Source organism: Tripterygium wilfordii, chromosome 19, assembly GCF_013401445.1.
Source record: "Tripterygium wilfordii isolate XIE 37 chromosome 19, ASM1340144v1, whole genome shotgun sequence".
In the NCBI taxonomy this organism is placed as follows: domain Eukaryota; kingdom Viridiplantae; phylum Streptophyta; class Magnoliopsida; order Celastrales; family Celastraceae; genus Tripterygium; species Tripterygium wilfordii.
In genome coordinates this window covers 317,467-331,387 of record NC_052250.1, presented here as the reverse complement: position 1 = coordinate 331,387, position 13,921 = coordinate 317,467, and the positions used below count along the sequence as shown (strand labels likewise).

At 37.9% G+C, this 13,921-nt stretch overlaps 4 protein-coding genes across 4 annotated transcripts; 3 read left to right on the top strand and 1 right to left on the bottom strand.

The window, feature by feature from the left end:
* Positions 1-37: 37 nt before the first annotated feature.
* LOC119986093 lies at positions 38-3,974 on the top strand. The gene is made up of 5 exons (XM_038830643.1): positions 38-356; positions 1,127-1,204; positions 2,173-2,381; positions 2,953-3,025; positions 3,535-3,974. The coding sequence occupies exons 1-5, from the start codon at positions 38-40 to the stop codon at positions 3,720-3,722; spliced, it is 867 nt and encodes a 288-aa protein (XP_038686571.1). The 3' UTR covers positions 3,723-3,974.
* A 468-nt stretch (positions 3,975-4,442) lies between these two features.
* LOC119986133 (calcineurin B-like protein 3) lies at positions 4,443-8,941 on the top strand. The gene is made up of 10 exons (XM_038830683.1): positions 4,443-4,630; positions 6,350-6,451; positions 6,538-6,692; positions 7,052-7,134; positions 7,246-7,305; positions 7,448-7,556; positions 7,772-7,824; positions 7,905-7,985; positions 8,137-8,249; positions 8,690-8,941. Exons 3-10 carry the CDS (start codon positions 6,569-6,571, stop codon positions 8,745-8,747), a joined length of 681 nt encoding a protein of 226 aa, XP_038686611.1. The 5' UTR covers positions 4,443-4,630; positions 6,350-6,451; positions 6,538-6,568; the 3' UTR covers positions 8,748-8,941.
* Positions 8,942-9,187: 246 nt separating this feature from the next.
* LOC119986134 (protein RALF-like 4) lies at positions 9,188-10,170 on the top strand. The gene has a single exon (XM_038830684.1). The coding sequence runs from the start codon at positions 9,334-9,336 to the stop codon at positions 9,667-9,669; it is 336 nt and encodes a 111-aa protein (XP_038686612.1). The 5' UTR covers positions 9,188-9,333; the 3' UTR covers positions 9,670-10,170.
* Positions 10,130-13,723, bottom strand: LOC119986132 (heat shock cognate protein 80-like). The gene is made up of 3 exons (XM_038830682.1): positions 13,489-13,723; positions 12,202-12,343; positions 10,130-12,107 (listed from the first exon to the last, which is right to left on the bottom strand). Exons 1-3 carry the CDS (start codon positions 13,609-13,611, stop codon positions 10,273-10,275), a joined length of 2,100 nt encoding a protein of 699 aa, XP_038686610.1. The 5' UTR covers positions 13,612-13,723; the 3' UTR covers positions 10,130-10,272.
* Positions 13,724-13,921: the final 198 nt, after the last annotated feature.

Sequence of the window (13,921 nt, the reverse complement as noted above, 5' to 3'; positions counted from 1 at the left end):
ACTCATATCGAATGTCCAAGGGTCAAAATTGTATGTTATGAATTCTCGGTTATCAAAAAAGAGGATCAGATTGACTAGGTTGAAACTTGAAACATGTGTCCAGAATTTATCACCTTTTAGTGAAGTTGGGCTCGGGCTCAAGTCTCCAAACCCATTCAATCCAGAAAGTCCGAAAGGTAAAGCCCAGTTTCAATATGGGCCGAATCCTAAACAGGTTCTCATGCTTATAAACCGACCTTGCATAATGCATAGTCCATCTATAGAGCCTCAGCCTCTCTCTGGCTCTCTGTTCGTTCTCTCAATCTCTCCCTTTGTCTCTCTCTCTCTCTCTGATACACCGGTCGGGGAAAACTCAGGTAAGTCTCAAGTTTTGAATCTTCTTTGATAATCTGTTTTCGGTTGATCGTTATTTTGATATTCGAATTAAATGGGTTTATTTTGTTGAAGTGAATTCTTATGTGTATGGGATTATGCGTATATAGGCATACTTGTGAGTTTAGGGCCTCCTTGACTTGTCTTCCAGCTCAAACTTACTCAAGCTCATACGCAAAGAATCATATTCCGCATGGTTTTGTTTATTTTCGTTTGCTCTTCATAATCTTCCGGATCGTTCATTCATTCTCTCTTATTAGTTCATTCATAGTCGGTAAGATAGTCGTTGGGATTTAAAATTCATCTCCATCGCTGTGTATTGTGAAGATGGTGTTGTGTTCTGTAATTCTTGATTATTTTGGGAAACAGGGTATGATTAGGCCTTAGGATTTGGGTAGTTTCGTTGACCTTTCATTGATTAATTTGTTTATTGTTACTTCAAATTTATTATGGTTTGTGTATTGGCAGTTTCTACAATATTGTTCTATTGTTTTGTTTAATCTATAGGGAAAATGTAAAAAGTTAGGCACTTTATAGGATAAATAAATTTTACCTTTTTGTAGGAAAACCCTACCATATGTTGAATATAGAGATTTAAGCTGTGAAAAAAGAAGTTATTTCTGGTAGAATGAAAGTAAGGTTCTTAATAATTTCTTTTAAAAACTATCCAATTGATAGATAAGACATCCATGTAAATCCTTAAATTTTTTTAAACTAATTATGTTGGTTACTTTATAATTGTGATCTAATGCAGGTGGAAGCATTATCAGTTTCTATCAAATGTCGATGTTGACCGCAACTACTATCTGCAGTACACCTCTACTTGCACCAGGTATGCTTTCCTGTAATTAGTTAGCAGAACTCCTCTGTGTTTGTGCGTATGCCACTGACCACTATGTGCCATACTTCGTTGCATAAAGTTAAATTGTTACTATGTTCGACTATAAAATTAAAAATGAGTGAGCTATTCAATGCCATGCCTTTATGAGCTAGCGGTGACACAGTTACTGCAGAAGGTACATTGTTATCAAACTTTTGTATACTTCATGACATGTGGAATCATAGATGATTCTGTCATGGTTATGAAAACACTGAAAGTCTGTTTATTTGGCTTATGGTGATTTGTTATCCTATAGAGCATGAGTTTGAGATAGCGTGGGTCATTGCACATTGGTGATTTAAAAAACTTAAATAGGGTAACTCAAATAAATTATTCTCATTGATTTGGGACCTCTTCCATGAATCAGTCAGAGAAATAAGTTGAAATCTGCTATTTGGAGGAAAGTAGAATGCTTTGTATTATAAAAACTGAAATATGCAAACAAGTTATATGGCTTTGTTATTTTCTTGTTTCAATGTTTAAGTAGTTTTGTTTTGGCCTTTATTTTCCAATAAAAAAAATGTTTATGTACTTTTATCCTCCTTTTAAAGAATTTTGCATAAGTGCCAACCACTTAGATTTTGATATTTAAAAAAGGGATTCTGAGTGCCAATTTCTGGGTTGGGAGAGGCTTGGGTTTTGACGGGCTTAGGAATTTATTAAGATTTTATGCACACATTTAATGGGCCTTTGAATCTTATCTTTGATGAAGATGATAATGTAGTTATAATTTTTTGGATCACAACTTATATTAGGTTTCTAGTATGATTTTCTTAAATTATGGACAAAAATACCAAACGTTAAAGGATCAATTTTGTTTTTTGCATTTATCTAGTATAATTAGCTAGTTGTAATACATTACTAGTTGTCGAGAATGGTTCCCTATATAAACATAGTAGTATCTTCATTGTTCTTTACAGCGAAGCATAATGGTCGACAGGAAAAGCCTATAGAGCTAGCTGGATGTGGTGCTGTGAGGAATTGCTTGCAGTTTGAATCATTTGATGCAGGAAGAGGTTGTAACGAGCTTGTTGCTTCGAATCGACTGGGGTTTGGCATGCGATTACAGCCCCTTGACAGGAAAAAAGCATCAATGCGTTCTGCTTTGACAATATGTGCTGCTGCTTGGGTGAGATATATCTATGTACCTCGTATCACATTCATAAGCTTGTTTGAGCATCAAACTGGCATGGGACTAGTTGTCTGTGGATTCTCGTTGATTTCTCTTATGGATTCATGTAGCCAACCCCAAATAGTTTGGGACGGACTTTAGCTTTAATTTGGAAGTCCAAAGAAATGACACTAGTGTAACTTGAGGGGAGACAAGTTTCTACCCAAGGATCTTGCATTGCTAAATCTCCATTTCTTCCAATAGCTTTAGTTTCCAGGAAGTTGAAACTTTTGTTATCAGCCAATTATGTTAAAAAAGTGGTTCCCACTTCCTGAATGACTGATTTTTGTGTCTAACTAGTAACCAGAAGCAACTGGACTATCGTGATATTTTTAAGATAGTAAGGGCAGTCCCTAACTTTTGGTTGTAATCTTAAAGAGTCTTGATAGCGCTATAATCTGCAGAGAACAATGTAGAGCATCTGTCGCTTTGCCATGCAAGCATAACACGTCATTTATTGTTTGATTTCGATATAAAACTTGTAATCAACATTCCAACTGATTGTGTCAATTGACTCTTTTTCATGCAGAATGCGACATGCAGTGCGTCAGGGCAATCTCAAACTGCTACTGTGAAGCCACAGACATTACCAAAGGCTCCAGGTATACAAAAGGCTCCTGTCACAATCATAACCTTCATCAGCATCTATTCTACTTTTTCATATGTCCTATCCGATTCTCTGTTATAGTAATTGGTTAAACAATATTTTCACAATTTCAGATTCACAAGCTACTGGGTTATTGGTTTGTAATGAATTAGTTTTTTGAACTTTCTCTTGAATCTGTTGAGATTAAAGCCGAGCAAAATGTTTTTTAATCAGTCTGTCCGTCTGATTGGTTTCCCTTGGTTTTCCTGAGCATGCTTGAGTTGTGCTTGTAAAGTCTGTTCGTTGCAAATACATGTCAGGTTATTCCATTTTTATACAATCACTGCTTTGCCATGGTTTCTCTGGCGAAGTACGTTATTTCTGGACTTAATATTTTTAGGGTATTTGAATAATCTTTTAGTGTTTGAGGATCCAAAGATATTGTTAGTTGCGTGTACATGTGCATAAATTCCTCTATGAATGCATGTTGAGGGAATTGTTTTATCCTTATTGATTCAATTGCAGAGATGTCGCCCAAACTTGATGATGGTGGAAGTGGATTCCCACCCCGCGATGATGGAGGTGGAGGAGGAGGTGGTGGAGGTGGAGGCAACTGGTCAGGCGGATTTTTCCTTTTCGGCTTTCTTGCTTTCTTGGGGTTCTTAAAAGATAACGAAAGCCAGGAGGATTACCGGGACGGTAGAAGAAGATAGAGAAGGCATTGAAGTTAGATCAGTTTCGTAGAGTCTGCATGTTACCTAGTTTTGCTGTATTATTATTTTTTTGACAGAGTAAATTATTGAGACTTCATGTCATTGGAACCTCAATCTCTTTAAAGTTACAAACCTTCCATCGGAGAAGAAAAATGAGCTTCTTCAGTGCCATGGATGGGGAATTAATGTTAACCACTGCCTGTAATTGAGTACAGCATAATAAATTTCGAATTATCTTGCTTGAGGGCTGAATTCTCTCAAAGTGAAAGGTGAATGCATATGGTTAAAGTATTGCTACCAACTTCAGCAAAGAAAGGAAAGAACAATGTTCTCCCTCCTCTGTTACTCCATGCTAGGTTGATAAAAATTTATGGACAAAATCAAATTGAATCGAATGTTTAATCAATCGATAAAATCGAATCGAATTGAATGGTTAATCAATCGATTATTTAAATTTACGTAAAAGGATATAAAAATTAAAAAATTGGTCGAAAAAATTGACAATAATCAATCAATTCATCGGTTAAATTTCGATTTAAAAAAAATCAAAAAACCGACTGTTTTTACCCTACTCTATGCTCCCTATGTCCCAAGTCCTTAAATACACAATCTTGAAACGACGTCGTAGAAAATTCTCCTACAAACAGTCCTACGGAGTACGGACCATAAGCATTTACCAAGGATATTTATTTATTTGCTTCTTTGTTTGCTTCTCTATAGTCTATACACGCATCCAAGCTCATCTCCAACTCCAACTCCAACTCCAACTCTATCACAACTCATCACCATGTTCATCGGTAAGATTCGGTGAACCAATTGCGATTTTCACAGAATTTATTTTCTTCGGGAGATTCCCACTTGGAGAATAAGGAGCAGAAACTTTTGTTTTCCTTTGATTGTCTGAAAAGGTACCAACTTTTCTCTTAGTCCTCTTCTTTTCCATTTCAAGTGTTTTTGTTTGTTTCCCGTGAAAATAAGTGAGAAGATAACGATTGTAAGAAAAAGGAAATAACTTGGAATTTCGAACAGTTTTCTAAGTTGTTGCTTATTTTCTCAGCCGCTCATCTGAGAGCAACCGGGATCGTTTTGAGTTTGCCTGCCTATGTAATTGAGCGAAGCTATCTTCTTTTATTATTTTGTTTACATTCACATATGTAGATTGAAGTATGTGTTTTGGTTAGATCTGAGGGGCTGATTTGATATGATCGTGTTGGGCTTGTTACCTGACCTTAGATCGGGCTTGATTCATTTCTTCGTATGTTAGAATTGAAGTTTTCTCTAATGTGAATTAGCTGTAGATGTGTTTAACACGAACTTTATTGGTGTGTGGAACAACTATAAATACTGCAAAAGAAGCTTTGTGATTGAGAATTGCCACTTTATCAAGCTTTGCTCATTCCATAAGATTCTTCAAGCTTCATTTTTAGTTTAATGCATTGTTGGAGTTGAACAAGGATGCTCGTGAAGTTAGCTGCGTAGTTGTGAATTATTGGTTTATATTGGAGATTCAATTGCTTGTCAAATAGTATGAGCTGAGATACAGCATAATTGTAATTCAGACTGTATTTAGACAGTAAAATTTATCGACAAGGGATTTTTTTTTCTTTCTACAAACCAAACTTGGGCATTTTCACGACTTGGGTTCTAATCATATGATATGCTGCATCAAAGAATTTTTGTGTGCTGACTTGATGCATGATACCTGATGGAGTTAGGAGAAAGGTCTAGGTATTGTTCGTTTTGATTTTCCAATAGAAGATTGCAACGCCCCACCACTGGTTGAAGGTGAAGTGATTTGGTTTGGTGGTTAGTGTAGAGGCCTGCTGAGGTGCTGCCGTGTTTTTTTCATCTACTTGGCTCAATGATGTCTATAGCACACTGGCCAATTTGCTGTGCCCTAGGCATAGGATATTTTAGTTTGTTGGATCTCCTATATGTCAGGAACTCGTGGGATTTCATGAGTTGCAGTTTCCTCTATGTAATGGCGGCAAGGCACCCATAGGCTTCCGGGTTTGATCTTCCTAAAGTGCTAGTGCTCTTAGCCACGTGAACTGCCTGATCATGCAGGGACTTGAATTTTCCAAATCTCTAAAGTGACAATAACATTAACAATGATAAGGTGGTAAGCAAATCATATGCGGGACCTGAGCACGTGCATAAGCTGTTCTTGCATTTCTAGATCTTGCAACTGTTTTTGGTAAACTAGTTGCTCAAGGACATCAAAAACATTTAGCTATAGGTATAAACTTACAACAGGTTGGCAAATCAATTTGCTTTGTTCACTTGACAGAAAATAGTGAATATAATTGATTTTTGCACTCATGGTTTTCCTTATCATGTCTCCAATATATGGGTGTTTGTGGTTGTCATGCAACATAGGAAATTGATGGATGGTTTGTTTAGACCGAGCATACTCAATGAACCACAACATTTGTTCACTCTTGACATGTGTTTTTTATTTCCTAAAAGTAGAAACTAGTTTGCTTTCTCCTCAAAATGTTGTGTGTTTTTCATTATGTTTTCCATAATTTAAGCCTCGATAAGTGCATTGTATATGTGAATGTCCTAGTAAAACTTTATGTTTGCTCATTATTCTTACTCGTGATGGACTGCATTTCTTTATGTAGGACGTCTTTGTTACAATTAAAAGTGGATATATTTTTGAGCTCCATTTATTCTGAATCTTGGGATTTGATCTTGTCTCTAGTAATTCAGGAAATGGTTAAAAGGTAATTAGTTCTCCTGCATATGGTCCTCAGTTCCTTTCTAATTAGATTGCCTTGAACAGAATCTTATTGGTTGACCTACTGAGCAGGTATGGGGCGTTTTGATGTGCTGAAAATATCATGTGGCAGTGCGTAGAGGGAATCGTGCATGTGTTTGCTTCCCTTCGTCAGTTTTATGATCTATATTTGTACAGACAATCAAGAGGCCTTGAAGATCCTGCACTTCTTGCAAGAGAGACAGTGTGTATGATCTCAACTATTTTTTTTCATGACATTAATCTCTGACTCCTCTAGATTGCTGACTGTTTCCTTGATTTCATCGAATTTTCCCTTGAATGAGTATATTTTAAATGTTCATTCAACAAAGGAAAAAAGAGTTATTCTATATTATTCTGCTACAGTCATTTTGATTTTGTTTTGTGATTGTGAAGAATACTGGAAAGAAAGATATAATTAAATTGCCTACTGTTTGTGATTGCTACTTGTATTAATTCATTATGTTATCTCTTCCCTAAACCACTGATTCTTTCAACTCCCATTCAAGGCAAAAGAGGACCACTATTGACTGTCCTGAATCTCGTTAGTTTGCTTACTTGGATGCAGTCAGTGTGAGTGAGATAGAGGCACTTTATGAACTTTTTAAAAAGATCAGTAGCGCTGTTATCGATGATGGACTGATAAATAAGGTTTGCTATCTCTTTGTATATGTTTTTTTTATGCATAGAAATGTTACTTTTCCATCATTTATCCGGAAATATTAGAAGTGTTGTAATATCCTTGTCAATACTTTGTGGCAGGAGGAGTTTCAGTTGGCATTATTTAAGACAAACAAAAAAGAAAGCTTGTTCGCAGACAGGGTACTCTATGACAAATTATTGATTCTGTATCTGTCAACATTTGCTTCTCCCTTAAGTCGAGGAAGTTTTATGCTGGATATGGGGCATTTAAACCGTTATTTAGCATCTGACATGAGGGTCTTCTGTTACTTTTTCATGGCAGGTATTCGACCTGTTTGATACAAAGCACAATGGGATATTAGGTTTCGAAGAGTTCGCTCGTGCTCTCTCTGTTTTTCATCCGAATGCTCCCATCGACGACAAAATTGAATGTATGCTGTCAGTCCTTGAAAGCATTCTAACATATATGAGCAGAGTTCATAATCACTTCAGCATAATGTGGACATGTATTGACTGGAGAGGATGGTTTTCGGTTATGAAAAAAACTATACATCATGTCCTTTAGGATTATGCATAAATCCATTATGTCCTACAATGTATTCGCTTTCAGCTTTTGTCATTAACCATCTAATGTCATGCTATGCAGTTTCTTTTCAACTTTATGATCTCAAGCAGCAAGGCTTCATTGAGAGGCAGGAGGTAACCATCTTGCTTCAAGATTTGTTTTGTGATAAATCTGGCCAGAACTTTTTCCGCCTTATCAAATTTGCGATATGCAGGTTAAACAAATGGTAGTGGCTACCCTGGCTGAATCTGGAATGAACCTTTCCGACGATGTTATAGAAAGTATTATTGATAAGGTTCTCACCATCTTAATTCGGTTAATTTCTTATAGTTTTGTAAGCTTTATCTTGGTGATGTAAAAGGGATGTGAACATCCCATCACCGTTACAAAAACTTCTTTGGCAAACCTAACGTTCTTAATTTCGGGGGTTTGCAACTTTGCATTAGACCTTTGAGGAAGCTGACACAAAACATGATGGGAAGATTGATAAGGAAGAGTGGAGAAGCCTTGTTCTGCGGCATCCGTCCCTTTTGAAGAATATGACCCTTCAATACCTCAAGTGAGTTCTAAATATCTTATATGCCCCTTGAACTAGGAATGAAATTGAATGTCTTACGGTTTATAGTTTCTGAGAGATTAAAACATCCCTTGATTCTTACCTAGTCACATTTATAGCGTGCCATATGTGATCATACAACTACTTGGGCCTTGAAGTCTTCTATTGTTGTTATCACACGAACCCCGAAAACCTTTCAAGCACAGAATAAAATATGGTTCTTTTTTCTGCTTTGTAAACTTTGACACCGACTGAAGCTGTGAGCCAAATATCTTATTAGTGGAAGGATTTCCATCCTAATTGCACCTACGTATCTAGACCATCTTTTGCTTATTTCTGATGCATGGACGAACCGATCCTTGATTCAATCTTCTGTAGAATGACAGAATACATTCTTGTCTTACTGCAGTCGGTTCTTATCGCGGTATGATTTCATTGTGCAGGGACATTACCACAACATTCCCAAGCTTTGTGTTCCATTCACAAGTCGAGGATACTTGAACTCAATAAGATATTGGCTTAAAGCTTGCATGTCCATACTGTTTAAGGTTGGTTTGATAGACATCATGGCCCTCTCATATATGAAGGGCCCAAGAGATGTTTGTTCTAGATGCTGTAATAACTCAACTGTTGACAATTTATCTTCTGGTTTTGCTTGTGTTAACTCACGCGTGATGCGATTGTTACTTGGTGAATATGACATGTCGATTGGAGACAGCAACCTAATCGAAATAACCCCGATGGGTACCGAGCTTTGTGGTTCACACAAAACCGAGGAAGGAATTGCTACATTTGAGTGAGTAGTCTTTTTTTTTAATGTTATATAAACTGTTTCCCATGAATAGGAATCATAGTGCTATTACAGGAATTGGCAGTCGATTTACAACAATAGGCTGATAGAAAAACTAGGAGAAAGAAATGGTCAGAGACCAAAATTAGGCCTTTGAGAAGCACCATTCAAGCCGTTTCCTTTTTATCCCTAAAACTTCACAACCATAACACCTCCTTCCTTCTCTTATATTCTCTCCTCTTCCTCTCCCTCCGCTTATCAAGAAGGGCAGGGGCCATAGACATTACAAACACAGAGATGGGTTCTTCTAAGCTCTGGCTGATTGTCCTGGTTTTGGCTTTGGCCATGATAGCTGAGGCAGCAACATCAATAGCTGGTGATGATGCATGGGTTCTCTCTCATATGGGTGGCAAAGTTGAGGATGAAACTGAGACGCTGATGGATTCTGAGATCAGTCGTCGTACTCTTGGAGGAAGAGGAGGAAAATACATAAGCTATGCTGCACTCAGGGCCAATAACGTTCCATGCAATCGTCGTGGCCAGTCTTACTACAACTGCAGAAGGAGGACGAGGGCTAACCCGTACAGACGTGGTTGCAGCGCCATCACCCGTTGCAAACGATACACTCGTTAAGTATTGAGAACAAAAAAAGCTGTATTTGCTACATTTCTTTCTCTAATCCATCATTTTCTTCCAAAATTTGGTGGGTAATGGTGATCCATATGTTCCAGTTGTTATTTTTATTTATCTGAACTGAATTGCTGATGCAACTTGTTTGCTTGTATCTCTATCCATAGAGGAAATAATAAAGACGTACCGTATATGAGAATGATAGTAAGGCCCCTTGCAGTTCCTCTTTTGGCACTTATACGCATCAAGTACCTGGAGAGTCTTAAGAATTTGTTTGCTGCATTTCTTTCCTAGCATCGATTCTTAAAATGCTTCGGTGATCTTTCAAGTTTAAATGGTTGGAAAATATAACCAAAGCAATAGGCAGGGATGTTCTCTCAAATCAACCAATCCATGAACTGATGAACATACCTAGAGAGAGAGAGATTTAACATCAAAATACATTAAAAGGAGACTAATTATCGTTCCAACTTCCAACACAAAAAAAAAAAAAAAAAAAAAAAACGATAGCAAAATATCCAAAAGCTTCTCAAAAAGGAACATAGAATTGCTACTTAAGTACTTAACCAGATGGACTCAGAATGTAGAGACTAGTTAGCATTAGACTTAATCAACTTCCTCCATCTTGCTGCCCTCTGCCTCAGCATCAGCATCCTCAAGTGGTGGCATGTCCGCATCACCTTCACCTGCATCCTCATCAATGCTCAATCCGAGCTTCAACATCCTGTGGATTCTGTTACCAAAAGTGTTGGGGTCATCCAGGCTGAAGCCAGAGGTGAGGAGTGAAGTCTCAAAGAGCAAGAGAACAAGGTCCTTCACAGATTTATCATTCTTGTCAGCATCGGCCCTCTTCCTCAGCTCATCCATGATTGGGTTCTCAGGGTTGATCTCCATGGTCTTCTTGCTCGACATGTATCCAGCCATGCTGCTGTCCCTCAAGGCCTGAGCTTTCATGATTCTCTCCATGTTGGCAGTCCATCCATATTCACCAGTAACCAAACAGCATGGAGAATCAACAACACGGTCAGACACCACAACTTTCTCCACCTTGTCACCCAACACATCTTTGATCACCTTGCATAGACCCTCAAACTGAGCCTTCAATTCTTCCTTCTTTTTCTTCTCATCTTCACTCTCTTCAAGTTTCAGACCTTCCTTGGTAGCTGAGACAAGCTTCTTGCCCTCAAATTCCTTGAGTTGACCCACAGCATACTCATCAATAGCATCAACCATGTAGAGGACCTCATAGCCCTTCTTCTTCAACTTCTCAAGGAATGGAGAGTTCTCAACTGCCTTCTTGCTTTCACCAGTGATGTAGTAGATGTCATCCTGGCCATCCTTCATTCTGGTCACATAGTCCTTCAGGCTAGTCAACTCATCACCACTCTTTGTGGAGTGGTACCTAAGAAGCTCGGCAAGCTTTGTCTTGTTCTGTGAGTCTTCATGGATACCAAGCTTGAGGTTCTTGGAGAAGGCCTCATAAAACTTGACGTAGTCTTCCTTGTTCTCAGCAATCTCAAAGAACATCTCAATGCACTTCTTCACCAAGTTCTTGCGAATGACCTTAAGGATCTTGTTCTGCTGCAACATTTCTCTTGAGATGTTGAGAGGAAGGTCCTCAGAATCAACAATACCCTTGATAAAACTAAGGTACTCTGGAATCAACTCCTCACAGTTATCCATGATAAACACCCTGCGAACATAGAGCTTTATGTTGTTAGGCTTCTTCTTTGTGTCAAAGAGATCAAAAGGTGCCCTCTTGGGTACAAAAAGGACAGCTTTGAATTCCAACTGGCCTTCAACTGAGAAGTGCTTCACAGCCAAGTGCTCCTCCCAGTCATTAGTAAGGCTCTTGTAGAAAGCAGCATATTCTTCCTTGTTTATCTCCTCTGGTTTCCTCATCCAAATAGGTTTCTGGTTGTTCACCAAAGACCACTCGTGGGACACTTCCTTAATCTTCTTCTTTTTCTTCTCTTCCTTTTCCTTCTCTTCATCAACTTCCTCCACCTTCCCTTCCTCATCTTTTTTCTCTTCTTCATCTTCGTCATCCGAAATTTCCTTCTCTGTTGTCTTCTCAATCCAGAGAGAGATTGGGTAGCTGATGAACTCGGAGTGCTTCTTAATCAGATCCTTCAGACGGCGCTCCTCAAGGTACTCAAGCTGGTCTTCCTTGAGATGGAGAGTGATCTTAGTACCCCTTCCAAGGTTCTCACCAGATGTGTCCCTGGTAATGGTGAATGACCCACCAGCTTGGGACTCCCACACATACTGCTCATCATCATTGTGCTTGGTGGTCACAATGACCTTCTCAGCAACTAGATATGCAGAGTAGAACCCAACACCAAATTGTCCAATCATGCTCACATCAGCACCAGCAGCCAATGCCTCCATGAATTCCTTGGTCCCAGACCTAGCAATGGTACCGAGATTGTTCACCAAATCTGCACAAATAAGAGTTCAAATTTCATCAGAAAACTACCATCAAAACAAGTTATGAAAACTTGAAGAAAGTAATGACTTGTGAATGATGCTTACCAGCCTTGGTCATGCCAATGCCACTGTCGATGATGGACAATGTGTTGTTTGTCTTGTCAGGGATGATGTGAATGAAGAGCTCTGGCTGTGAATCAAGCCTACTTTTGTTTGTCAAGCTCTCAAATCTGATCTTGTCCAGAGCCTGCAAGATATTATATCACATCAAAACAAATACAGGTTCACACGAAGTATGCAACCACCCAACCAGGTAAAAATCTCACATACCGACCAGCAAAACAGTCAAGCATATAACAAACGTTCTCATCCTAACAAGGCAACTCCACCTAATAAACTTTTATCCAAGGAAAGAAAAGGCCCACAAAGCCCTTACTGCCCAAAGTCATCCAATCAACAAGAAGATTCAAAAGTATGACAATGTTCAATTAAGTTTATCAAGATCACTTGTTCACTGTACTCACTCAATTCTGCACTGGAAATTTACTATAATTCCTTCCCAGTCAAACCACAAAAACTAGCAATGTCCTAACAAATCACATTAATAGTTTCAAAAAAGCAAAGTTGTAATCGTCTAGCCCTTTTTTTTTGACAAAAAGTAACAAATTACAACAAGAATATCATGCTGTGCACTATGAAAAAGTTAAAATTAAATTTACATATTCTCTATAGATTAATCAAACAATTCTGTACAAAGATTCAACAAGTATGCAATGTTCAATTAAGTTCATCAAAAGTTCAACATATATAAGACTGTCCAAAGCGGTATGATATTGAACCTTACAGGATAAAGGGTTATCCCTCTACAAACCACAAATAAAATATTCTTATCACAATACCAAAAACATAATACATGAAACAATTAGAAGCAAAACAATCAGTTATTTACAAAGCCCATTTAGTGATGCTATGCTCTTCTCAGTAGCTATAAAAAGTCAAATCTTCTAAAGAAAACAAAATAGACACAACAGAGACTCTATTGTTTTTCTACCGCCATGGACAACACAAACTCCATGAGAAACCCTAGAAACTACTACTATATTATCGTACAATAAACCCTAGAAATAACTACTATTACCGCACATTAAGATATACTCATCAAAATTTTCCAATACCAACAACAAAGCCTGAACTTGGATGAATCGAAGAACAGATAAATCATCACATAAAACATGCAACATATCAAAGGATAGAACTTGATCAGAAATAGACAAACCCCATATAACCCAGATCTCAATATTCTATCTTCAACCAAAAAATCAAAGTCAACAACCGAGCAAAGCCATAAACCATAAGCCATAAATTAATCTAGAGAAGGATAAAGAGACATACATCAGAGGAATTACTAATGAGTTCACGGAGGAAGATCTCCTTGTTACTGTAGAAGGTGTTGATGATCAAACTCAAAAGCTGGTTGATCTCAGCCTGGAAGGCAAACGTCTCTGTATCCGCCATTAGATCCCTCTCTCAAGCTTTCGCTAACACAGAATAAGAAAATACTTCTAGGGTTTGTGAGCTAGAGATCGAGAGAGACGGAGAATGAAGCAGAGTGTAAAGAGGCAGCTCTCCGTGACTGAAACGATGCTTATATATTGAAGACTCCCCTAGGGTTTCTAGATTCTTCTATTGAGCATTTTTTATTTTTATTTAAATTGTAATTTCTAATTCCTTTATTTTTCGTGGGATTTCCTTTAAAAAAGGTGACGTCTTGTGCAGGGTCAGGAATTAAACACACAAATTAATAAAAAGAACACTTTTTTTTTCT